Source organism: Lissotriton vulgaris, chromosome 1_1 (assembly GCF_964263255.1).
Source record: "Lissotriton vulgaris chromosome 1_1, aLisVul1.2, whole genome shotgun sequence".
In the NCBI taxonomy this organism is placed as follows: domain Eukaryota; kingdom Metazoa; phylum Chordata; class Amphibia; order Caudata; family Salamandridae; genus Lissotriton; species Lissotriton vulgaris.
The window spans coordinates 1414943113-1414968524 of record NC_141685.1 but is presented as its reverse complement, the minus strand read 5'-3'; the positions used below and the strand labels follow the sequence as shown (position 1 = coordinate 1414968524).

At 37.7% G+C, this 25412-nt stretch overlaps 1 protein-coding gene across 1 annotated transcript in view; it reads left to right on the top strand.

Moving 5' to 3' along the window:
• LOC147750621 (uncharacterized) overlaps positions 1-25412 on the top strand; it is a 920203-nt gene that overhangs the window by 814085 nt on the left and 80706 nt on the right. The window contains exons 22-29 of the mRNA XM_086929808.1: positions 7805-7861; positions 10185-10241; positions 12564-12620; positions 14943-14999; positions 17322-17378; positions 19701-19757; positions 22080-22136; positions 23348-23404. Coding sequence (XP_086785934.1) covers positions 7805-7861; positions 10185-10241; positions 12564-12620; positions 14943-14999; positions 17322-17378; positions 19701-19757; positions 22080-22136; positions 23348-23404 — 456 coding nt within the window. The remainder of the gene's footprint in view (positions 1-7804; positions 7862-10184; positions 10242-12563; positions 12621-14942; positions 15000-17321; positions 17379-19700; positions 19758-22079; positions 22137-23347; positions 23405-25412) is intronic.

The window sequence follows — 25412 nt, the reverse complement described above, 5'->3', positions numbered from 1 at the left end:
AAGACGGGAGGGAGTGACCCTCCCGGCCGTATTTATTAAAATATGAAACAAAATTAAAACATTAAAATAACAGTTTCATATTATGTACAATTTCATTACCACATTTGCGATGTTTGGCTAACCTTAACATATTCTCTAATACAAAGGTTCTCCTAGCCGAACTAACATCCTACAAAATATTAACTTGCAATTTGAAATTGTACATCCTAACGTTTAAGGGCCAACGGCAAGGTCGTAACCGGTGTCAAGATCCCTAAACCAGAAATGACCCCCTCACTTGTGAGGGGCGACCGCACAGAGGCGTACCTCAAGTGCAACTACCAATTTCCCTTGACTTGACGGGGGCCCCATTAAACTCGACGCCACTTAAAGGTCGTTCGAGGACTCGTGTGAGGTATCTAGAAGGTAGCGTAGACCCCCCTCCCAAACCCCACACAACTTACCACATCTGCCGTCGCAGATGACATGGCCCCGGGAAATTCTCCAGGAGGGGGCTGTAACCCCTCCTACCCAGGAAGGGGCCTTGACCGCCTTTCCTTTCCTTTCAGCGGCCCATCCTTAGAAGGGACCGCCTCCCCGTTGAGGGGCCAATGGCCACCTCCCTCGAGCGCTCCCATCCGTAATGGGTGACGCCCACTCATAGGGATCTACCAATTAGTGCTCACCGATCATGACCTTACCGCCCGACAATAAATACGACAAACTATCTAAATTACTAAATTACTAAAGAATTATACATTATAAGCATGATTATTGATCAACACTAGTGCAAATACTTTATTTGAAAACATCCAACACATGACCATCTTTATTGCAGATTCAAAATATCACGACAGTCATCACAACCTGAAAGAAAATAGAGTTACCACATCAAAAACTTTATTCACAACAAGTAGCTGTCCTCAGGGGCTGGTGGGTGGGTCAAAATTGGCTCTTCGTTCCGTCTCGAGCTCACGTGCAGCGAGGAGGTGCAGCTTCAGAGCACAGGAACAAGAGGATGCTTTCTTGGCTTGTTGCTCCTTTTATCCGTCTTCAGGGCGGGCGTACACCCGCCCCTGCCTGCCCCAAAGGGCGTGGCCGGCCGTGTCAGTGTCTAGGCCAGCCCACTCCAGGGCGGGAAAAAGGCGCGCCCCGGCTACGCCGCTTCGGGCATACCAGCCGAGGCTCGCCTCCCGCCCAAGATGGCTTCCCGGGGGGATCGTGGTACTCCACCATACGTTCGGGGGGACCGAATGGTCGCCCCTTTCCATATGGCTGAGATACCCGCCACCCCCTCGCAACACAATCCCCAAGGATGGGAAACCGGAAACAGTTCTGAACTTTTGGAAGACGGGAGGGAGTGACCCTCCCGGCCGTATTTATTAAAATATGAAACAAAATTAAAACATTAAAATAACAGTTTCATATTATGTACAATTTCATTACCACATTTGCGATGTTTGGCTAACCTTAACATATTCTCTAATACAAAGGTTCTCCTAGCCGAACTAACATCCTACAAAATATTAACTTGCAATTTGAAATTGTACATCCTAACGTTTAAGGGCCAACGGCAAGGTCGTAACCGGTGTCAAGATCCCTAAACCAGAAATGACCCCCTCACTTGTGAGGGGCGACCGCACAGAGGCGTACCTCAAGTGCAACTACCAATTTCCCTTGACTTGACGGGGGCCCCATTAAACTCGACGCCACTTAAAGGTCGTTCGAGGACTCGTGTGAGGTATCTAGAAGGTAGCGTAGACCCCCCTCCCAAACCCCACACAACTTACCACATCTGCCGTCGCAGATGACATGGCCCCGGGAAATTCTCCAGGAGGGGGCTGTAACCCCTCCTACCCAGGAAAGGGCCTTGACCGCCTTTCCTTTCCTTTCGGCGGCCCATCCTTAGAAGGGACCGCCTCCCCGTTGAGGGGCCAATGGCCACCTCCCTCGAGCGCTCCCATCCGTAATGGGTGACGCCCACTCTTAGGGATCTACCAATTAGTGCTCACCGATCATGACCTTACCGCCACAGGCCGGATAGTTGACCGGCTATCCGGACCCCCCACAACACTCCTACCTAAAGGTCATGTCTTAAAGTTTGTAGCCAAGCTATACAGTCCCCTATGAGTAACTCGTTCCCCACCCGGGATAAATGAACACCATCCCCCAGATACATACTGTCACCAGTAATACAACCATGCGAAATAGAATGCAGTGTATTGGAACGGAACAATCTACTCACTTTGTTATTAATTTTCCTTACTGAATGATTCAGAGCAGAAACAGAAATAGCCCCCCGCCATACTTTTCGTGGGATCAAATGGGACCATGCAATCGTGCACCCTGGAACTCTCCTTGCCAACCAACTTACAGTGGAAAGCATTGCCTCAAGAAGAAGTCGTCTACCAGTGGTGACCAAATCATTGCCCCCAAGATGTACTATGACTATAGACGGCGGTGACCTCGTCCGCCCTAGCAAACCCTCAAAAAATGATCGAAACTGGTCAATACAGAGTCCGCCCTTTCCGTAGAAGGACACCCTGTACCCGTATTCCCCAGCCACGTGAATCATGTCACCTGCTTTGAATACGTCCGCGGCACGCCTCACGTATGAGTGGCCCACGACCCACACCTCCTTTTTCACAGCCGGTGAAGTCTGACCGCTGGCCCGGTGTTGGGTCGACTGCATAGTTCGCCCCACCTCGTAGGCTCGCGCAACTGAAACCAAACAAAAACAAGAAGCGTGAGTACATTATTATAGCTTCACAACATGTGCAACCGCACATACCTTTTATAACAATTGGAGGACCAACGCCCCACACGTTTAACTTGTTCAACATTCAGACCCCTGGCTGTAGCCTCTGTAGCAGCCCCTATCCGAAAGGAATGGGTCTCAAACTCGCCCGGGTTCAAGCCCGCAGCAGTAATCGACATCGCAAGCACCCGCTGAAACTGAAACCTCGTCAGTGGGGTGGCGTCAGCGTGTCTCAACAAGGTCCCCCCCCATGATGCCACCCTTTGTGCTAAATATTCCTCTACACAACTCACCGGGCACATGGAGGACCCGGGAATCCTTTGTAAGATTATGCAATCACCCATCGCACCCTGATCGGTCTTGGACCTGACAAACGAGACAGTCATTGTCTCCCCTCTGATCTGAACGTGCTCTCGGCACAGTCCCCCCATCACATCCTGCTTGTTCCTCGCCACTAGTTCGCTCACCCGCATAGCCCCATGGAATGCCAGCGTAAAAGCGGCTCGGAATAACACTGTCTCATACTGGGATGAACATGTTGCAGGGAGTCTGGATAGTAACAGGGCCAACCTATCCAAACCTATCGGGCGCCTTTCATCTACTTTGCGACCCTCAAGGCGTTGCCACCCACGTAGCGCTTTCTGCACAATGAAAGACGCTGTCGGGTCCTGGATCCCATGAGCCCTAGCCACAAAGGAAATGGCGGCCCGATGCCTCTGGGCCGTAGCCACTGATTTGCCTGCCTGATGTAAAGACAGCAGAAAATTTACTACAGACTCTTCCTGGCCCCAAAGCTCTCCCCTAGCCGCCCCCAAAAAGGCCCAATAGGATCGGAACGCCCCTTCATATGCCTTTTTCGTCCTGGGTGCTAAACTCTCTCCCACGAGGTTACGAAGTTCGGGGCACCGAGAGACCAGAGAGCTTCGGGAAAGGGTGCCGCCACCGGGTCCGCTGTGGGCAGAAAACCCCAGAAGGCCTGTATACGAAAACGAGAAAGCGCATCAGCCGCTTGGTTCATCACCCCCGGGACATGTCTTGCCCTAAATAGCACATTCAATTGCATACACAGTAATACGATTTCCTTGAGCAATCTCAGAATCCATTTGCATCGTGCTGCTTGGCTATTGATACACTCAACAACGGTCATGTTATCAGACCAGAATACCACAGAGTGATCTCTGAATCCCTCGGGCCAAGTTCTCAGGGCCACCAGAATGGGAAAAAGTTCTAGGACAGCAATGTTACTTGTCAGTCCACTATCATGCCACCATGACGGCCATTTTTGTGCCGACCACTGAGTGCCGAATATGGCACCAAAACCAATGCTCCCTGCCGAATCTGTCCACAGCCCCAGCTCCTCAGAGGACACGGCCGGTTTGTTCCAGACAATTCGACCATTGAAATCCGCCAGAAATGCCAACCAAATGCGCATGTCCTGGCGAACCTCTGCCGAGAGCCTTGTGTGATGATGACCCTCCTTCAGGCCGACCATGGCTTGGGCGATCGAGCGAGAAAAGGGGCGGGCCATCGGTATAACTCTTAGGGCAAAATTCAACTGTCCCACCAATTGCTGTAATTGATGTAGCTTAACCTTAGACTCACTTGTACACATCTGCAGGGATGCCGTGAATCTTAACACTTTGTCACCTGGTAAACGAAAACAACCTTCCTCGGAATCGAGCTCGATCCCCAGAAACTCGAGGCGAGTCGAGGGACCCACAGTCTTACCTGGTGCCAGTGGCACGCCAAACTGATTCATCAAGACACAAAATGCAGTCAAAGCCTGCCCACATTCCGGATCGCCGGCTGCCCCCAGAAACAAAAAGTCATCGAGATAGTGCATAACATGTTGAAACCCCGTCTTCTTTGTGAAGACCCATTGCAGGAAGCAACTGAACTTTTCGAAATAGGCACAAGATATAGAGCACCCCATCGGCATACACCTATCCATGTAATAGTGACCCTGAAACATGAAACCAAGGAGACGCTGATCGTCTGGATGTACCGGGAGCAACCGGAACGCTGACTCGATATCAGATTTTGCCATCAGCGCACCGGGCCCCAGGCGATACAATATGGCTACGGCCTCATCGAAGGATGCGTACCGCACCGAACACACTTCTCGGTCTATCGCATCGTTTACGGAAAGACCACGTGGGGCTGATAAATTATGTATCAGCCGAAACTCACCCGGGTCCTTCTTGGGGACTACCCCTAAAGGGGAACAAACAAAGTTAGCCACTGGTGGCACCTTAAATGGACCGGCGACTCGACCTCGAGCCACCTCTTTCCCGATCTTTTCTTGTACCACGGTCGTATGCTGCAGGACCGATATCTGGTTTTTACATTTTGCTAAACCCTGAAAATCCCCTACTGGGATGCGGAAACCATATGAAAACCCGTTCCGCAACACCCGAGCGGAAGCGTGATCCGGGTATTCGCTGAGCCAGGGAATCATTGCCATGGTATCAATTGGAGTAGGTAAAGGCGCCCCTCGGACTATGTCAGACCTGTTTGGCGCCTCCTCTACCCCCGTTATCACCAGTTTTGGCTCTGCACATGGACTCAGGATGGGATGATTGCCCACACCCACTACACTCGTGCCTAAATTTGCATGACCCCTGGGGCCTAGTACATTTTCCCCTGTTAAAGTTCCAACATACCCCCCTTTTACCTGTGTTGCCGATTGGCCTTGAGTGATTGTCGTAACTTGTACCTGATCGAAAGGGCGTCCCCGCATATTGGCGGGAGGATTCACCAACATTACTCCCTACTAATGGCACTTTCAACATACCTGAGTCCTCCATTTTGGACCAGGACACAGAATCATAACAATCCCAAGTTAAGTTTCTATCATGCTCTTTCGCTTTTCTGAAAATATTATCGTAACAAAACCAATGATTGCCCTCGTGTGATACAGAATACCCCATGATCCGTGACTGATAAATCGGCAATTCGGGCAGCAATTCGGGCCTCCGTTCACCCAAGATGGATGTAAAAACCCCCCATGCTTTGCCCCAATTGCCAATGTTTTCATTTACCTTGAAGGCGGCCATCTTTGCGCGCCAAACACTCGGATGCATGAGCTCCTTCTGGCTCTTAACATGCTCCATCTCATAATGATCGGTAAGCAACGAGAAGATGTTTATATACTCCCCTGCCCATATCTTCTCTTTGATAGCTAGAGGGACATGTTGACCCAACTTTTCCCTTCGAGAGGGTGCCGACTCATCCCTCGCAACCGGCAAAGGCCGCTTACCTGAACTGGAAGCTGTATCTGCGACTGCCGCAGCCGGCAATGACGCCTTCGTCGCTTCCCTTGTTTACCGCAGCTGCTTCAACAACACCTGCGCGTCGTCAGCCGTGGCGCCCTTGCTACCTTTACCCAACCACGCTGCTAATTGTGCCGCCAGCTCGGGCGGCATATCCTCTCCGGACACGGGGGTGACCACCACGGGAATCGGATTCCCCTCCTCCGGCACAGGAATGGGTGCCTCACGTGGGTTACAGGGAACTGGGACGTCTCCCCCCGCTGCTCCCCTTCTGGGCCTCTTGCCTTTTCCACCTGGAGCTGTTCCTGCCAGAGGACGTTTCGGCCCCCCTTCCTCGTCTTCATCCGCCATTCGCCTCTTTAGGTCGGTAACCTCCTTCATGAGCACACGCAGCATCTGGTCGGTAGTCATTCTCTTTCCCGCCTTCTTAGGCATTCTCCGACAGAATATCTGCAAAACAAACAAGAAAGATTACAACGCTCAAAATTGGCTCTTCGTTCCGTCTCGAGCTCACGTGCAGCGAGGAGGTGCAGCTTCAGAGCACAGGAACAAGAGGATGCTTTCTTGGCTTGTTGCTCCTTTTATCCGTCTTCAGGGCGGGCGTACACCCGCCCCTGCCTGCCCCAAAGGGCGTGGCCGGCCGCGTCAGTGTCTAGGCCAGCCCACTCCAGGGCGGGAAAAAGGCGCGCCCCGGCTACGCCGCTTCGGGCATACCAGCCGAGGCTCGCCTCCCGCCCAAGATGGCTTCCCGGGGGGATCGTGGTACTCCACCATACGTTCGGGGGGACCGAATGGTCGCCCCTTTCCACTATACCCCCTCCTGAAACCATCAAAGTCCATACGAACATCACTAGTACTGCAAATATGTGCTTCATAGATATATGAAGACATTTAAAGATAAAAAATAAACAACATACTCTAAGATAGGTAGAGATATATAACGTCCTACCAATTGCCGTTTTTTGAAGTGTTGCTAGCACAATTTAATTTTTGCAATTTCTGTTATTCAAGTGGGTTGACTGGTTAGTACATGTGCCCATTAAGTTTAATTTTCAGAATTTCCAGCTGAGGAAAACTTTACCTGAAAAGAAGGGCTGCAACATTCCTGCACAAAAAAAGATTGTGTTTGTGTACGTAAATTATTTCCTTATAAATATATTAACCTCTTATTACTACAAACAGGTCATTGATTGTAGTAACAGAGTTGGTAATTAAAAAGGTTGACATTTGTGACATGATTGTCAGCTTGGTTTGTAGTTGGTCTAGTTAATTACTAGCTAAAATTAAAAATTCAGTAGACATGTTTTGTCACACTTTCAATTCGTTTTAACTATGAAAGTTGAATCTTCGCAATTATAGATAGACTATAACCCATCCTTTAATATAACAAATGTACATCCTCGAGTATCTATTGGATCCGATAGCAGACTTACTGTGATTGAGAGTATGCCTTTCCATCCTATTAAGCAGCACCAAAAGTGGGGAAACAAATAACATATGATTATATATCTATGTATCAAGAAACACACTTCAAAATCATTAGTCATTTTGATTACTATTAGGACCAATGTCTTTATGTGCTTTGTTTTATTCCTGTGATTTGATTATTTAGGAAACGTTGCAATGACTTTAATAGCTTTGTACCATTTACACCACAGGAAGTTTCTAACTCAAATACATATTAGTAACCTCAATTTGCCTAAGCCTTCTTTCCTTTAGATTAATGACTAAATTATGAATAGTTCTATTTTCTATGCTTAACTGTCTTCTCACTCTAACTGATTTTCTCATTTAGCAAGTAAACCTTTTACTGGAACCACGGAGGCCTATACAGGCCCAACTGGTACTGCAAGTATGTGTTTCTATTGCTTATGATATAACAAGAACTGGAGAAGAAATTACAATCTATTTCAATAGCCATAAATGACAGCTACAATGAAATCTGCTATTCCAATTGCGGAACTTCCTGATTAGTTAAAGTTTCAGTTGGGTTCTGCTACAAATGTTTAATAATTAACTCCAAAACCATTTTGACAATTAGCAGAGCATAGACCTGATTGCATTTCTTTGTTTTTATGATTTGGCTACTTTTACTTCTTGATTTGCATATTCTGTATCCCAATTGGAAATTGGCCTTACTTTGAGGGATAGGGAATAATTGGTTAGAATATTGTGACATCACATTTGATTTTGGGGACAGGGGATATTAATCACAATTAAATGTGAGCAACTTATTTTGACTTAATCTGCTGTCCTTTGTGTGAAGGATCTAATTTATATGTTTTTTCTTTGCCATATTCTCATCATAACAAATAGCTTCACATACCAACTAAACCTTAAGTTAGACCCATTGCATCCTTCACAAGTCCAGCTAGTGCAGGGTTATGTGTTTCTTTGTTGATAGCGTAAATTAAAGGGAACAAATATTATACCTAAAATAGCTGTAAATGTCACACTGCAAGTTCTAATTGATGTACCAATTGGAATCACATTAGCAATAATAATAAATGGATGTGTCATTGGAAAAGGGAAATAACCTAAAAGATCATTGTAAAGTTGTTTCATTTTTAGTACCAGAAAATAAAACCATACAATCCTTTCAATCAATTTTTCAATTATTCCATCTACAATTGCTATATTTGAAGTGTCCTGAAGCATTGCTATGCATTTTCACATTTGTCACATAGAGACACTTCAATCAAATAGGACGCTTAGCAACTTGGGTTTGCAAATATTATGTCCTGGTTTTAGTTTATGAAATACATTGATCCTTAATTGTAATTTCATTTCCCCAAATGTAAATTTGGCTAAGTTTTGAAGTAGAGATTTACTGTACTAAACTCAATTTAACGACTATCCAAAAACTTTGCAAAATGAAATACATCTTCATGATTAAGTAAAAGTCCTTTTTCAAATATTTACGATATTACACAATGTTAAAATGGATTTTCATACCATAGTCTTAGTTTTACCTCATTCATTCTAAGCTATGCAACTATACCCCCTCCTGGAACCATCAAAGTCCATACGAACATCACTAGTACTGCAAATATGTGCTTCATAAATATATGAAGACTGTTAAAGATAAAAAATAGGCAACATACTCTAAGATAGACAGAGATATATAACGTCCTACCAATTGCCATATTTTGTAGTGTTGCTAGTACAATTTAATTCTTGCAATTTCCGTTATTCAAGTGGGTTGACTGGTTAGTACATGGTGCCCATTAAATTTAATTTTCAGAATTTCCAGCTGAGGAAAACTTTACCTGAAAAGAAGGGCTGCAACATTCCTGCACAAAAAAAGATTGTGTTTGTGTACGGAAATTATTTCATTATAAATATATTAACCTCTTAGTTATACTCTCATTACTACAAACAGGACATTGATCATAGGAGCCGAGTTGGTAATTAAAAAGGTTGACTTTTGTGACATGATTGTCAGCTTGGCTTGTTGTTCGTCTAGTTAATTACTAGCTAAAATTAAATTCAGCAGACATGTTTTGGCACACTTTAAATTCTTTTTAACTATGAAAGTTGAATATTCTCAATTACAGATAGACTATAACCCATCCTTTAATATAACAAATGTACATCCTCGAGTATCTATTGGATCCGATAGCAGACTTACTGTGATTGAGAGTATGCTTTTCCATCTTATTAAGCAGCACCAAAAGTGGGGAAACAAATTACATATGATTATATATCTATGTATCAAGAAACACACTTCAAAATCATTAGTCATTTTGATTACCCTTAAGACCAATGTCTTCATGTGCTTTGTTTTATTCCTGTGATTTGATTATTTAGGAAACGTTGCAATGACTTTTAATTGCACCATGATATAAACAATTCTTGACCTTTTGTAGTATTTGGCAACTTCTATTCACTAAATAATGGAATCCATTGCAATTTTTAAACCTTCAAATAATGTTTATATCAGTTTACATTATTAACATTGCAGTTTTGAAATTGTCCTTGTTTTTCGAGAAGGGAATCCATTACTTAGAATATAGCTTTGTACCATTTACACCACAGGAAGTTTCTAACTCAAATACATATTAGTAACCTCAATTTGCCTAAGCCTTCTTTCCGTTAGATTAATGACTAAATTATGAATAGTTCTATTTTCTATGCTTAACTGTCTTCTCACTCTAACTGATTTTCTCATTTAGCAAGTAAACCTTTTACTGGAACCACGGAGGCCTATACAGGCCCAACTGGTACTGCAAGTATGTGTTTCTATTGCTTATGATATAACAAGAACTGGAGAAGAAATTACAATCTATTTCAATAGCCATAAATGACAGCTACAATGAAATCTGCTATTCCAATTGTGGAACTTCCTGATTAGTTAAAGTTTCAGTTGGGTGCTGCTACAAATGTTTAATAATTAACTCCAAAACCATTTTGACAATTAGAAGAGCATAGACCTGATTGCATTTCTTTGTTTTTATGATTTGGCTACTTTTACTTCTTGATTTGCATATTCTGTATCCCAATTGGAAATTGGCCTTACTTTGAGGGATAGGGAATGATTGGTTAGAGTATTGTGACATCACATTTGATTTTGGGGACAGGGGATATTAATCACAATTAAATGTGAGCAACTTATTTTGACTTAATCTGCTGTTCTTTGTGTAAAGGATCTAATTTATATGTTTTTTCTTTTCCATATTCTCATCATAACAAATAGTTTCACATACCAACTAAACCTTAAGTTAGACCCATTGCATCCTTCACAGTCCAGCTAGTGCAGGGTTATGTGTTTCTTTGTTGATAGCGTAAATTAAAGGGAACAAATATTATACCTAAAATAGCTGTAAATGTCACACTGCAAGTTCTAATTGATGTACCAATTGGAATCACATTAGCAATATTAATAAATGAATGTGTCATTGGAAAAGGGAAATAACTTAAAAGATCATTGTAAAGTTGTTTAATTTTTAGTACCAGAAAATAAAACCATACAATCCTTTCAATCAATTTTTCAATTATTCCATCTACAATTGCTATATTTGAAGTGTCCTGAAGCATTGCTATGCATTTTCACATTTGTCACATAGAGACACTTCAATCAAATAGGAAGCTTAGCAACTTGGGTTTGCAAATATTATGTCCTGGTTTTAGTTTATGAAAAACATTGATCCTTAATTGTAATTTCATTTCCCCAAATGTAAATTTGGCTAAGTTTTGAAGTAGAGATTTACTGTACTAAACTCAATTTAACGACTATCCAAAAACTTTGCAAAATGAAATACATCTTCATGATTAAGTAAAAGTCCTTTTTCAAATATTTACGATATTACACAATGTTAAAATGGTTTTTCATACCATAGTCTTAGTTTTACCTCATTCATTCTAAGCTATGCAACTATACCCCCTCCTGGAACCATCAAAGTCCATACGAACATCACTAGTACTGCAAATATGTGATTCATAAATATATGAAGACTGTTAAAGATAAAAAATAGGCAACATACTCTAAGATAGACAGAGATATATAACGTCCTACCAATTGCCATATTTTGAAGTGTTGCTAGCACAATTTAATTCTTGCAATTTCCGTTATTCAAGTGGGTTGACTGGTTAGTACATGGTGCCCATTAAATTTAATTTTCAGAATTTCCAGCTGAGGAAAACTTTACCTGAAAAGAAGGGCTGCAACATTCCTGCACAAAAAAAGATTGTGTTTGTGTACGTAAATTATTTCATTATAAATATATTAACCTCTTAGTTATACTCTCATTACTACAAACAGGACATTGATCATAGGAGCCGAGTTGGTAATAAAAAAGGTTGACATTTGTGACATGATTGTCAGCTTGGCTTGTTGTTCGTCTAGTTAATTACTAGCTAAAATTAAATTCAGCAGACATGTTTTGGCACACTTTAAATTCTTTTTAACTATGAAAGTTGAATCTTCTCAATTACAGATAGACTATAACCCATCCTTTAATATAACAAATGTACATCCTCGAGTATCTATTGGATCCGATAGCAGACTTACTGTGATTGAGAGTATGCTTTTCCATCTTATTAAGCAGCACCAAAAGTGGGGAAACAAATTACATATGATTATATATCTATGTATCAAGAAACACACTTCAAAATCATTAGTCATTTTGATTACCCATAAGACCAATGTCTTCATGTGCTTTGTTTTATTCCTGTGATTTGATTATTTAGGAAGCGTTGCAATTACTTTTTATTGCACCATGATATAAACAATTCTTGACCTTTTGTAGTATTTGGCAACTTCTATTCACTAAATAATGGAATCTATTGAAATTTTTAAACCTTCAAATAATGTTTATATCAGTTTACATTATTAATATTGCAGTTTTGGAATTGTCCTTGTTTTTCGAGAAGGGAATCCATTACTTAGAATATAGCTTTGTACCATTTACACCACAGGAAGTTTCTAACTCAAATACATATTAGTAACCTTAATTTGCCTAAGCCTTCTTTCCTTTACATTAATGACTAAATTATGAATAGTTCTATTTTTTATGCTTAACTGTCTTCTCACTCTAACTGATTTTCTCATTTAGCAAGTAAACCTTTTACTGGAACCACGGAGGCCTATACAGGCCCAACTGGTACTGCAAGTATGTGTTTCTATTGCTTATGATATAACAAGAACTGGAGAAGAAATTACAATCTATTTCAATAGCCATAAATGACAGCTACAATGAAATCTGCTATTCCAATTGTGGAACTTCCTGATTAGTTAAAGTTTCAGTTGGGTGCTGCTACAAATGTTTAATAATTAACTCCAAAACCATTTTGACAATTAGCAGAGCATAGACCTGATTGCATTTCTTTGTTTTTATGATTTGGCTACTTTTACTTCTTGATTTGCATATTCTGTATCCCAATTGGAAATTGGCCTTACTTTGAGGGATAGGGAATGATTGGTTAGAATATTGTGACATCACATTTGATTTTGGGGACAGGGGATATTAATCACAATTAAATGTGAGCAACTTATTTTGACTTAATCTGCTGTCCTTTGTGTAAAGGATCTAATTTATATGTTTTTTCTTTGCCATATTCTCATCATAACAAATAGTTTCACATACCAACTAAACCTTAAGTTAGACCCATTGCATCCTTCACAGTCCAGCTAGTGCAGAGTTATGTGTTTCTTTGTTGATAGTGTAAATTAAAGGGAACAAATATTATACCTAAAATAGCTGTAAATGTCACACTGCAAGTTCTAATTGATGTACCAATTGGAATCACATTAGCAATAATAATAAATGGATGTGTCATTGGAAAAGGGAAATAACTTAAAAGATCATTGTAAAGTTGTTTCATTTTTAGTACCAGAAAATAAAACCACACAATCCTTTCAATCAATTTTTCAATTATTCCATCTACAATTGCTATATTTGAAGTGTCCTGAAGCATTGCTATGCATTTTCACATTTGTCACATAGAGACACTTCAATCAAATAGGAAGCTTAGCAACTTGGGTTTGCAAATATTATGTCCTGGTTTTAGTTTATGAAATACATTGATCCTTAATTGTAATTTCATTTCCCCAAATGTAAATTTGGCTAAGTTTTGAAGTAGAGATTTACTGTACTAAACTCAATTTAACGACTATCCAAAAACTTTGCAAAATGAAATACATCTTCATGATTAAGTAAAAGTCCTTTTTCAAATATTTACGATATTACACAATGTTAAAATGGATTTTCATACCATAGTCTTAGTTTTACCTCATTCATTCTAAGCTATGCAACTATACCCCCTCCTGGAACCATCAAAGTCCATACGAACATCACTAGTACTGCAAATATGTGCTTCATAAATATATGAAGACTGTTAAAGATAAAAAATAGGCAACATACTCTAAGATAGACAGAGATATATAACGTCCTACCAATTGCCATATTTTGTAGTGTTGCTAGTACAATTTAATTCTTGCAATTTCCGTTATTCAAGTGGGTTGACTGGTTAGTACATGGTGCCCATTAAATTTAATTTTCAGAATTTCCAGCTGAGGAAAACTTTACCTGAAAAGAAGGGCTGCAACATTCCTGCACAAAAAAAGATTGTGTTTGTGTACGGAAATTATTTCATTATAAATATATTAACCTCTAAGTTATACTCTCATTACTACAAACAGGACATTGATCATAGGAGCCGAGTTGGTAATTAAAAAGGTTGACTTTTGTGACATGATTGTCAGCTTGGCTTGTTGTTCGTCTAGTTAATTACTAGCTAAAATTAAATTCAGCAGACATGTTTTGGCACACTTTAAATTCTTTTTAACTATGAAAGTTGAATCTTCTCAATTACAGATAGACTATAACCCATCCTTTAATATAACAAATGTACATCCTCGAGTATCTATTGGATCCGATAGCAGACTTACTGTGATTGAGAGTATGCTTTTCCATCTTATTAAGCAGCACCAAAAGTGGGGAAACAAATTACATATGATTATATATCTATGTATCAAGAAACACACTTCAAAATCATTAGTCATTTTGATTACCCTTAAGACCAATGTCTTCATGTGCTTTGTTTTATTCCTGTGATTTGATTATTTAGGAAACGTTGCAATGACTTTTAATTGCACCATGATATAAACAATTCTTGACCTTTTGTAGTATTTGGCAACTTCTATTCACTAAATAATGGAATCCATTGCAATTTTTAAACCTTCAAATAATGTTTATATCAGTTTACATTATTAACATTGCAGTTTTGAAATTGTCCTTGTTTTTCGAGAAGGGAATCCATTACTTAGAATATAGCTTTGTACCATTTACACCACAGGAAGTTTCTAACTCAAATACATATTAGTAACCTCAATTTGCCTAAGCCTTCTTTCCGTTAGATTAATGACTAAATTATGAATAGTTCTATTTTCTATGCTTAACTGTCTTCTCACTCTAACTGATTTTCTCATTTAGCAAGTAAACCTTTTACTGGAACCACGGAGGCCTATACAGGCCCAACTGGTACTGCAAGTATGTGTTTCTATTGCTTATGATATAACAAGAACTGGAGAAGAAATTACAATCTATTTCAATAGCCATAAATGACAGCTACAATGAAATCTGCTATTCCAATTGTGGAACTTCCTGATTAGTTAAAGTTTCAGTTGGGTGCTGCTACAAATGTTTAATAATTAACTCCAAAACCATTTTGACAATTAGAAGAGCATAGACCTGATTGCATTTCTTTGTTTTTATGATTTGGCTACTTTTACTTCTTGATTTGCATATTCTGTATCCCAATTGGAAATTGGCCTTACTTTGAGGGATAGGGAATGATTGGTTAGAGTATTGTGACATCACATTTGATTTTGGGGACAGGGGATATTAATCACAATTAAATGTGAGCAACTTATTTTGACTTAATCTGCTGTTCTTTGTGTAAAGGATCTAATTTATATGTTTTTTCTTTTCCATATTCTCATCATAACAAATAGTTTCACATACCAACTAAACCTTAAGTTAGACCCATTGCATCCTTCACAGTCCAGCTAGTGCAGGGTTATGTGTTTCTTTGTTGATAGCGTAAATTAAAGGGAACAAATATTATACCTAAAATAGCTGTAAATGTCACACTGCAAGTTCTAATTGATGTACCAATTGGAATCACATTAGCAATATTAATAAATGAATGTGTCATTGGAAAAGGGAAATAACTTAAAAGATCATTGTAAAGTTGTTTAATTTTTAGTACCAGAAAATAAAACCATACAATCCTTTCAATCAATTTTTCAATTATTCCATCTACAATTGCTATATTTGAAGTGTCCTGAAGCATTGCTATGCATTTTCACATTTGTCACATAGAGACACTTCAATCAAATAGGAAGCTTAGCAACTTGGGTTTGCAAATATTATGTCCTGGTTTTAGTTTATGAAAAACATTGATCCTTAATTGTAATTTCATTTCCCCAAATGTAAATTTGGCTAAGTTTTGAAGTAGAGATTTACTGTACTAAACTCAATTTAACGACTATCCAAAAACTTTGCAAAATGAAATACATCTTCATGATTAAGTAAAAGTCCTTTTTCAAATATTTACGATATTACACAATGTTAAAATGGTTTTTCATACCATAGTCTTAGTTTTACCTCATTCATTCTAAGCTATGCAACTATACCCCCTCCTGGAACCATCAAAGTCCATACGAACATCACTAGTACTGCAAATATGTGATTCATAAATATATGAAGACTGTTAAAGATAAAAAATAGGCAACATACTCTAAGATAGACAGAGATATATAACGTCCTACCAATTGCCATATTTTGAAGTGTTGCTAGCACAATTTAATTCTTGCAATTTCCGTTATTCAAGTGGGTTGACTGGTTAGTACATGGTGCCCATTAAATTTAATTTTCAGAATTTCCAGCTGAGGAAAACTTTACCTGAAAAGAAGGGCTGCAACATTCCTGCACAAAAAAAGATTGTGTTTGTGTACGGAAATTATTTCATTATAAATATATTAACCTCTAAGTTATACTCTCATTACTACAAACAGGACATTGATCATAGGAGCCGAGTTGGTAATTAAAAAGGTTGACTTTTGTGACATGATTGTCAGCTTGGCTTGTTGTTCGTCTAGTTAATTACTAGCTAAAATTAAATTCAGCAGACATGTTTTGGCACACTTTAAATTCTTTTTAACTATGAAAGTTGAATCTTCTCAATTACAGATAGACTATAACCCATCCTTTAATATAACAAATGTACATCCTCGAGTATCTATTGGATCCGATAGCAGACTTACTGTGATTGAGAGTATGCTTTTCCATCTTATTAAGCAGCACCAAAAGTGGGGAAACAAATTACATATGATTATATATCTATGTATCAAGAAACACACTTCAAAATCATTAGTCATTTTGATTACCCTTAAGACCAATGTCTTCATGTGCTTTGTTTTATTCCTGTGATTTGATTATTTAGGAAACGTTGCAATGACTTTTAATTGCACCATGATATAAACAATTCTTGACCTTTTGTAGTATTTGGCAACTTCTATTCACTAAATAATGGAATCCATTGCAATTTTTAAACCTTCAAATAATGTTTATATCAGTTTACATTATTAACATTGCAGTTTTGAAATTGTCCTTGTTTTTCGAGAAGGGAATCCATTACTTAGAATATAGCTTTGTACCATTTACACCACAGGAAGTTTCTAACTCAAATACATATTAGTAACCTCAATTTGCCTAAGCCTTCTTTCCGTTAGATTAATGACTAAATTATGAATAGTTCTATTTTCTATGCTTAACTGTCTTCTCACTCTAACTGATTTTCTCATTTAGCAAGTAAACCTTTTACTGGAACCACGGAGGCCTATACAGGCCCAACTGGTACTGCAAGTATGTGTTTCTATTGCTTATGATATAACAAGAACTGGAGAAGAAATTACAATCTATTTCAATAGCCATAAATGACAGCTACAATGAAATCTGCTATTCCAATTGTGGAACTTCCTGATTAGTTAAAGTTTCAGTTGGGTGCTGCTACAAATGTTTAATAATTAACTCCAAAACCATTTTGACAATTAGAAGAGCATAGACCTGATTGCATTTCTTTGTTTTTATGATTTGGCTACTTTTACTTCTTGATTTGCATATTCTGTATCCCAATTGGAAATTGGCCTTACTTTGAGGGATAGGGAATGATTGGTTAGAGTATTGTGACATCACATTTGATTTTGGGGACAGGGGATATTAATCACAATTAAATGTGAGCAACTTATTTTGACTTAATCTGCTGTTCTTTGTGTAAAGGATCTAATTTATATGTTTTTTCTTTTCCATATTCTCATCATAACAAATAGTTTCACATACCAACTAAACCTTAAGTTAGACCCATTGCATCCTTCACAGTCCAGCTAGTGCAGGGTTATGTGTTTCTTTGTTGATAGCGTAAATTAAAGGGAACAAATATTATACCTAAAATAGCTGTAAATGTCACACTGCAAGTTCTAATTGATGTACCAATTGGAATCACATTAGCAATATTAATAAATGAATGTGTCATTGGAAAAGGGAAATAACTTAAAAGATCATTGTAAAGTTGTTTAATTTTTAGTACCAGAAAATAAAACCATACAATCCTTTCAATCAATTTTTCAATTATTCCATCTACAATTGCTATATTTGAAGTGTCCTGAAGCATTGCTATGCATTTTCACATTTGTCACATAGAGACACTTCAATCAAATAGGAAGCTTAGCAACTTGGGTTTGCAAATATTATGTCCTGGTTTTAGTTTATGAAAAACATTGATCCTTAATTGTAATTTCATTTCCCCAAATGTAAATTTGGCTAAGTTTTGAAGTAGAGATTTACTGTACTAAACTCAATTTAACGACTATCCAAAAACTTTGCAAAATGAAATACATCTTCATGATTAAGTAAAAGTCCTTTTTCAAATATTTACGATATTACACAATGTTAAAATGGTTTTTCATACCATAGTCTTAGTTTTACCTCATTCATTCTAAGCTATGCAACTATACCCCCTCCTGGAACCATCAAAGTCCATACGAACATCACTAGTACTGCAAATATGTGATTCATAAATATATGAAGACTGTTAAAGATAAAAAATAGGCAACATACTCTAAGATAGACAGAGATATATAACGTCCTACCAATTGCCATATTTTGAAGTGTTGCTAGCACAATTTAATTCTTGCAATTTCCGTTATTCAAGTGGGTTGACTGGTTAGTACATGGTGCCCATTAAATTTAATTTTCAGAATTTCCAGCTGAGGAAAACTTTACCTGAAAAGAAGGGCTGCAACATTCCTGCACAAAAAAAGATTGTGTTTGTGTACGTAAATTATTTCATTATAAATATATTAACCTCTTAGTTATACTCTCATTACTACAAACAGGACATTGATCATAGGAGCCGAGTTGGTAATAAAAAAGGTTGACATTTGTGACATGATTGTCAGCTTGGCTTGTTGTTCGTCTAGTTAATTACTAGCTAAAATTAAATTCAGCAGACATGTTTTGGCACACTTTAAATTCTTTTTAACTATGAAAGTTGAATCTTCTCAATTACAGATAGACTATAACCCATCCTTTAATATAACAAATGTACATCCTCGAGTATCTATTGGATCCGATAGCAGACTTACTGTGATTGAGAGTATGCTTTTCCATCTTATTAAGCAGCACCAAAAGTGGGGAAACAAATTACATATGATTATATATCTATGTATCAAGAAACACACTTCAAAATCATTAGTCATTTTGATTACCCATAAGACCAATGTCTTCATGTGCTTTGTTTTATTCCTGTGATTTGATTATTTAGGAAGCGTTGCAATTACTTTTTATTGCACCATGATATAAACAATTCTTGACCTTTTGTAGTATTTGGCAACTTCTATTCACTAAATAATGGAATCTATTGAAATTTTTAAACCTTCAAATAATGTTTATATCAGTTTACATTATTAATATTGCAGTTTTGGAATTGTCCTTGTTTTTCGAGAAGGGAATCCATTACTTAGAATATAGCTTTGTACCATTTACACCACAGGAAGTTTCTAACTCAAATACATATTAGTAACCTTAATTTGCCTAAGCCTTCTTTCCTTTACATTAATGACTAAATTATGAATAGTTCTATTTTCTATGCTTAACTGTCTTCTCACTCTAACTGATTTTCTCATTTAGCAAGTAAACCTTTTACTGGAACCACGGAGGCCTATACAGGCCCAACTGGTACTGCAAGTATGTGTTTCTATTGCTTATGATATAACAAGAACTGGAGAAGAAATTACAATCTATTTCAATAGCCATAAATGACAGCTACAATGAAATCTGCTATTCCAATTGTGGAACTTCCTGATTAGTTAAAGTTTCAGTTGGGTGCTGCTACAAATGTTTAATAATTAACTCCAAAACCATTTTGACAATTAGCAGAGCATAGACCTGATTGCATTTCTTTGTTTTTATGATTTGGCTACTTTTACTTCTTGATTTGCATATTCTGTATCCCAATTGGAAATTGGCCTTACTTTGAGGGATAGGGAATGATTGGTTAGAATATTGTGACATCACATTTGATTTTGGGGACAGGGGATATTAATCACAATTAAATGTGAGCAACTTATTTTGACTTAATCTGCTGTCCTTTGTGTAAAGGATCTAATTTATATGTTTTTTCTTTGCCATATTCTCATCATAACAAATAGTTTCACATACCAACTAAACCTTAAGTTAGACCCATTGCATCCTTCACAGTCCAGCTAGTGCAGAGTTATGTGTTTCTTTGTTGATAGCGTAAATTAAAGGGAACAAATATTATACCTAAAATAGCTGTAAATGTCACACTGCAAGTTCTAATTGATGTACCAATTGGAATCACATTAGCAATAATAATAAATGGATGTGTCATTGGAAAAGGGAAATAACTTAAAAGATCATTGTAAAGTTGTTTCATTTTTAGTACCAGAAAATAAAACCACACAATCCTTTCAATCAATTTTTCAATTATTCCATCTACAATTGCTATATTTGAAGTGTCCTGAAGCATTGCTATGCATTTTCACATTTGTCACATAGAGACACTTCAATCAAATAGGAAGCTTAGCAACTTGGGTTTGCAAATATTATGTCCTGGTTTTAGTTTATGAAAAACATTGATCCTTAATTGTAATTTCATTTCCCCAAATGTAAATTTGGCTACGTTTTGAAGTAGAGATTTACTGTACTAAACTCAATTTAACGACTATCCAAAAACTTTGCAAAATGAAATACATCTTCATGATTAAGTAAAAGTCCTTTTTCAAATATTTACGATATTACACAATGTTAAAATGGATTTTCATACCATAGTCTTAGTTTTACCTCATTCATTCTAAGCTATGCAACTATACCCCCTCCTGGAACCATCAAAGTCCATACGAACATCACTAGTACTGCAAATATGTGCTTCATAAATATATGAAGACTGTTAAAGATAAAAAATAGGCAACATACTCTAAGATAGACAGAGATATATAACGTCCTACCAATTGCCATATTTTGAAGTGTTGCTAGCACAATTTATTTCTTGCAATTTCCGTTATTCAAGTGGGTTGACTGGTTAGTACATGGTGCCCATTAAATTTAATTTTCAGAATTTCCAGCTGAGGAAAACTTTACCTGAAAAGAAGGGCTGCAACATTCCTGCACAAAAAAAGATTGTGTTTGTGTACGTAAATTATTTCATTATAAATATATTAACCTCTTAGTTATACTCTCATTACTACAAACAGGACATTGATCATAGGAGCCGAGTTGGTAATTAAAAAGGTTGACATTTGTGACATGATTGTCAGCTTGGCTTGTTGTTCGTCTAGTTAATTACTAGCTAAAATTAAATTCAGCAGACATGTTTTGGCACACTTTAAATTCTTTTTAACTATGAAAGTTGAATCTTCTCAATTACAGATAGACTATAACCCATCCTTTAATATAACAAATGTACATCCTCGAGTATCTATTGGATCCGATAGCAGACTTACTGTGATTGAGAGTATGCTTTTCCATCTTATTAAGCAGCACCAAAAGTGGGGAAACAAATTACATATGATTATATATCTATGTATCAAGAAACACACTTCAAAATCATTAGTCATTTTGATTACCCTTAAGACCAATGTCTTCATGTGCTTTGTTTTATTCCTGTGATGTGATTATTTAGGAAACGTTTCAATGACTTTTAATTGCACCATGATTTAAACAATTCTTGACTTTTTGTAGTATTTAGCAATTTCTATTCACTAAATAATGGAATCCATTGAAATTTTTAAACCTTCAAATAATGTTTATATCAGCTTACATTATTAATATTGCAGTTTTTAGATTCTCCTTGTTTTTTGAGAAGGGAATCCATTACTTAGAATATAGCTTTGTACCATTTACACCACAGGAAGTTTCTAACTAAAATACATATTAGTAACCTTAATTTGCCAAAGCCTTCTTTCCTTTACATTAATGACTAAATTATGAAAAGTTCTATGTTCTATGCTTAACTGTCTTCTCACTCTAACTGATTTTCTCATTTAGCAAGTAAACCTTTTACTGGAACCACGGAGGCCTATACAGGCCCAACTGGTACTGCAAGTATGTGTTTCTATTGCTTATGATATCACAAAAACTGGAGAAGAAATTACAATCTATTTCAATAGCCATAAATGTCAGCTACAATGAAATGTGCTATTCTAGTTGTTGAAATTTCTGATTAGTTAAAGTTACAGTTGGGTGCTGCTACAAATGTTTAATAATTGACTCCAAAACCATTTTTACAATTAGCTGGGCATAGACCTGATTGTATTTCTTTGTTTTTATGATTAGGCTACTTTTACTTCTTGATTTGCATATTCTGTATCCCAATAGGAAATTGGCCTTACTTTGAGGGATAGAGAATGATTGGTTAGAATATTGTGACATCACATTTAATTTTGGGGACAGGGGAGATTAATCACAATCAAATGTGAGCAACTTATTTTGACTTAATCTGCTGTCCTTTGTTTAAAGGATCTAATTTATATATTTTTGTCTTTGCCATATTCTCATCACAACAAATAATTTCACATACCAACGAAACCTTAAGTTAGACCCATTGCATCCTTCCCAGTCCAACTAATGCTGGGTTATGTGTTTCTTTGTTGATTGCGCAAATATTATACATAAAATAGATGTAAATGTCATACTGCAAGTTCTAATTGATGTACTGTAGGAAGGTGGATATCTGACTATGGTTACGCGCAAACTTGATAGCAGACTTACTGTGATTGAGAGTATGCCTTTCCATCTTATTAAGTAGCACCAAAAGTGGGGAAACAAATAACATATGATTATATATCTATGTATCAAGAAACACACTTCAAAATCATTAGTCATTTTGATTACTATTAAGACCAATGTCTTCATGTGCTTTGTTTTATTCCTGTGATTTGATTATTTAGGAAACATTGCAATGAGTTTTAATTGCACCATGATTTAAACAATTCTTGACCATTTGTAGTATTTAGCAACTTCTATTCACTAAATAATGGAATCCATTGACAGTTTTTAAACCTTCAAATAATGTTTATATCAGTTTACATTATTAATATTGTGGTTTTGAAATAGTCCTTGTTTTTTGAGAAGTTAATCCATTACTTAGAATATAGCTTTGTACCATTTACACCACAGGAAGTTTCTAACTAAAATACAAATTAGTAACCTCAATTTGCCAAAGCATTCTTTCCTTTACATTAATGACTAAATTATGATAAGTTCTATATTCTATGCTTAACTGTCTTCTCACTCTAACTGATTTTCTCATTTAGCAAGTAAACCTTTTACTGGAACCACGGAGGCCTATACAGGCCCAACTGGTACTGCAAGTATGTGTTTCTATTGCTTATGATATAACAAGAACTGGAGAAGAAATTACAATCTATTTCAATAGCCATGAATGTCAGCTACAATGAAATGTGCTATTCTAGTTGTTGACATTTCTGATTAGTTAAAGTTGCAGTTGGGTGCTGCTACAAATGTTTAATAATTGACTCCAAAACCATTTTGACAATTAGCAGAACATAGACCTGATTGCATTTCTTTGTTTTTATGATTAGGCTACTTTTACTTCTTGATTTGCATAATCTGTATCCCAATTGGAAATCGGCCTTACTTTGAGGGATAGGGAATGATTGGTTAGAATATTGTGACATCACATTTAATTTTGGGGACAGGGGTTATTAATCACAATTAAATGTGAGCAACTTATTTTGACTTAATCTGCTGTCCTTTGTTTAAAGGATCTAATTTATATATTTTTTTTCTTTGCCATATTCTCATCACAACAAATAATTTCACATACCAACTAAACCTTAAGTTAGACCCATTGCATCCTTCCCAGTCCAACTAATGCAGGGTTATGTGTTTCTTTGTTGATTACGTAAATTAAAGGGAACAAATATTATACCTAAAATAGCTGTAAATGTCATACTGCAAGTTCTAATTGATGTAGCAATTGGAATCACATTAGCAATAATAGTAAATGGATGTGTCATTGGAAAAGGGATATAACTTAATAGATCATTGTAAAGTTGTTTCATTTTCAGTACCAGAAAATAAAACCATACAATCCTTTCAATCAATTTTTCAATTATTGCAATAACAATTGCTATATTTGAAAAGTCTGAAGCATTGCTATGAATTTTCACATTTGTCACCAAGAGACACTTCAATCAAATAGGAAGCTCAGCAACTTGGTTTTGCAAATATTATGTCCTGGTTTTAGTTTATGAAAAACATTGGTCCTTAATTATAATCTAATTTCCCCAAATGTAAATTTGGCCAAGTTTTGAAGTAGGGATTTACTGTACTAAACACAATTTAACGACTATCCAAAAACTTTGCAAAATGAAATACATCTTCATGATTAAGTAAAGGTCCTTTTTCAAATATTTACGATATAACACAATGTTAAAATGGATTTTCATACCATATGGCCGAGATACCCGCCACCCCCTCGCAACACAATCCCCAAGGATGGGAAACCGGAAACAGTTCTGAACTTTTGGAAGACGGGAGGGAGTGACCCTCCCGGCCGTATTTATTAAAATATGAAACAAAATTAAAACATTAAAATAACAGTTTCATATTATGTACAATTTCATTACCACATTTGCGATGTTTGGCTAACCTTAACATATGCTCTAATACAAAGGTTCTCCTAGCCGAACTAACATCCTACAAAATATTAACTTGCAATTTGAAATTGTACATCCTAACGTTTAAGGGCCAACGGCAAGGTCGTAACCGGTGTCAAGATCCCTAAACCAGAAATGACCCCCTCACTTGTGAGTGGCGACCGCACAGAGGCGGACCTCAAGTGCAACTACCAATTTCCCTTGACTTGACGGGGGCCCCATTAAACTCAACGCCACTTAAAGGTCGTTCGAGGACTCGTGTGAGGTTTCTAGAAGGTAGCGTAGACCCCCCTCCCAAACCCCACACAACTTACCACATCTGCCGTCGCAGATGACATGGCCCCGGGAAATTCTCCAGGAGGGGGCTGTAACCCCTCCTACCCAGGAAGGGGCCTTGACCGCCTTTCCTTTCCTTTCGGCGGCCCATCCTTAGAAGGAACCGCCTCCCCGTTGAGGGGCCAATGGCCACCTCCCTCGCGCGCTCCCATCCGTAATGGGTGACGCCCACTCATAGGGATCTACCAATTAGTGCTCACCGATCATGACCTTACCGCCCAACAATAAATACGACAAACTATCTAAATTACTAAATTACCAAAGAATTATATATTATAAGCATGATTATTGATCCACACTGGTGCAAATACTTTATTTGAAAACATCCAACACTTGACCATCTTTATTGCAGATTCAAAAT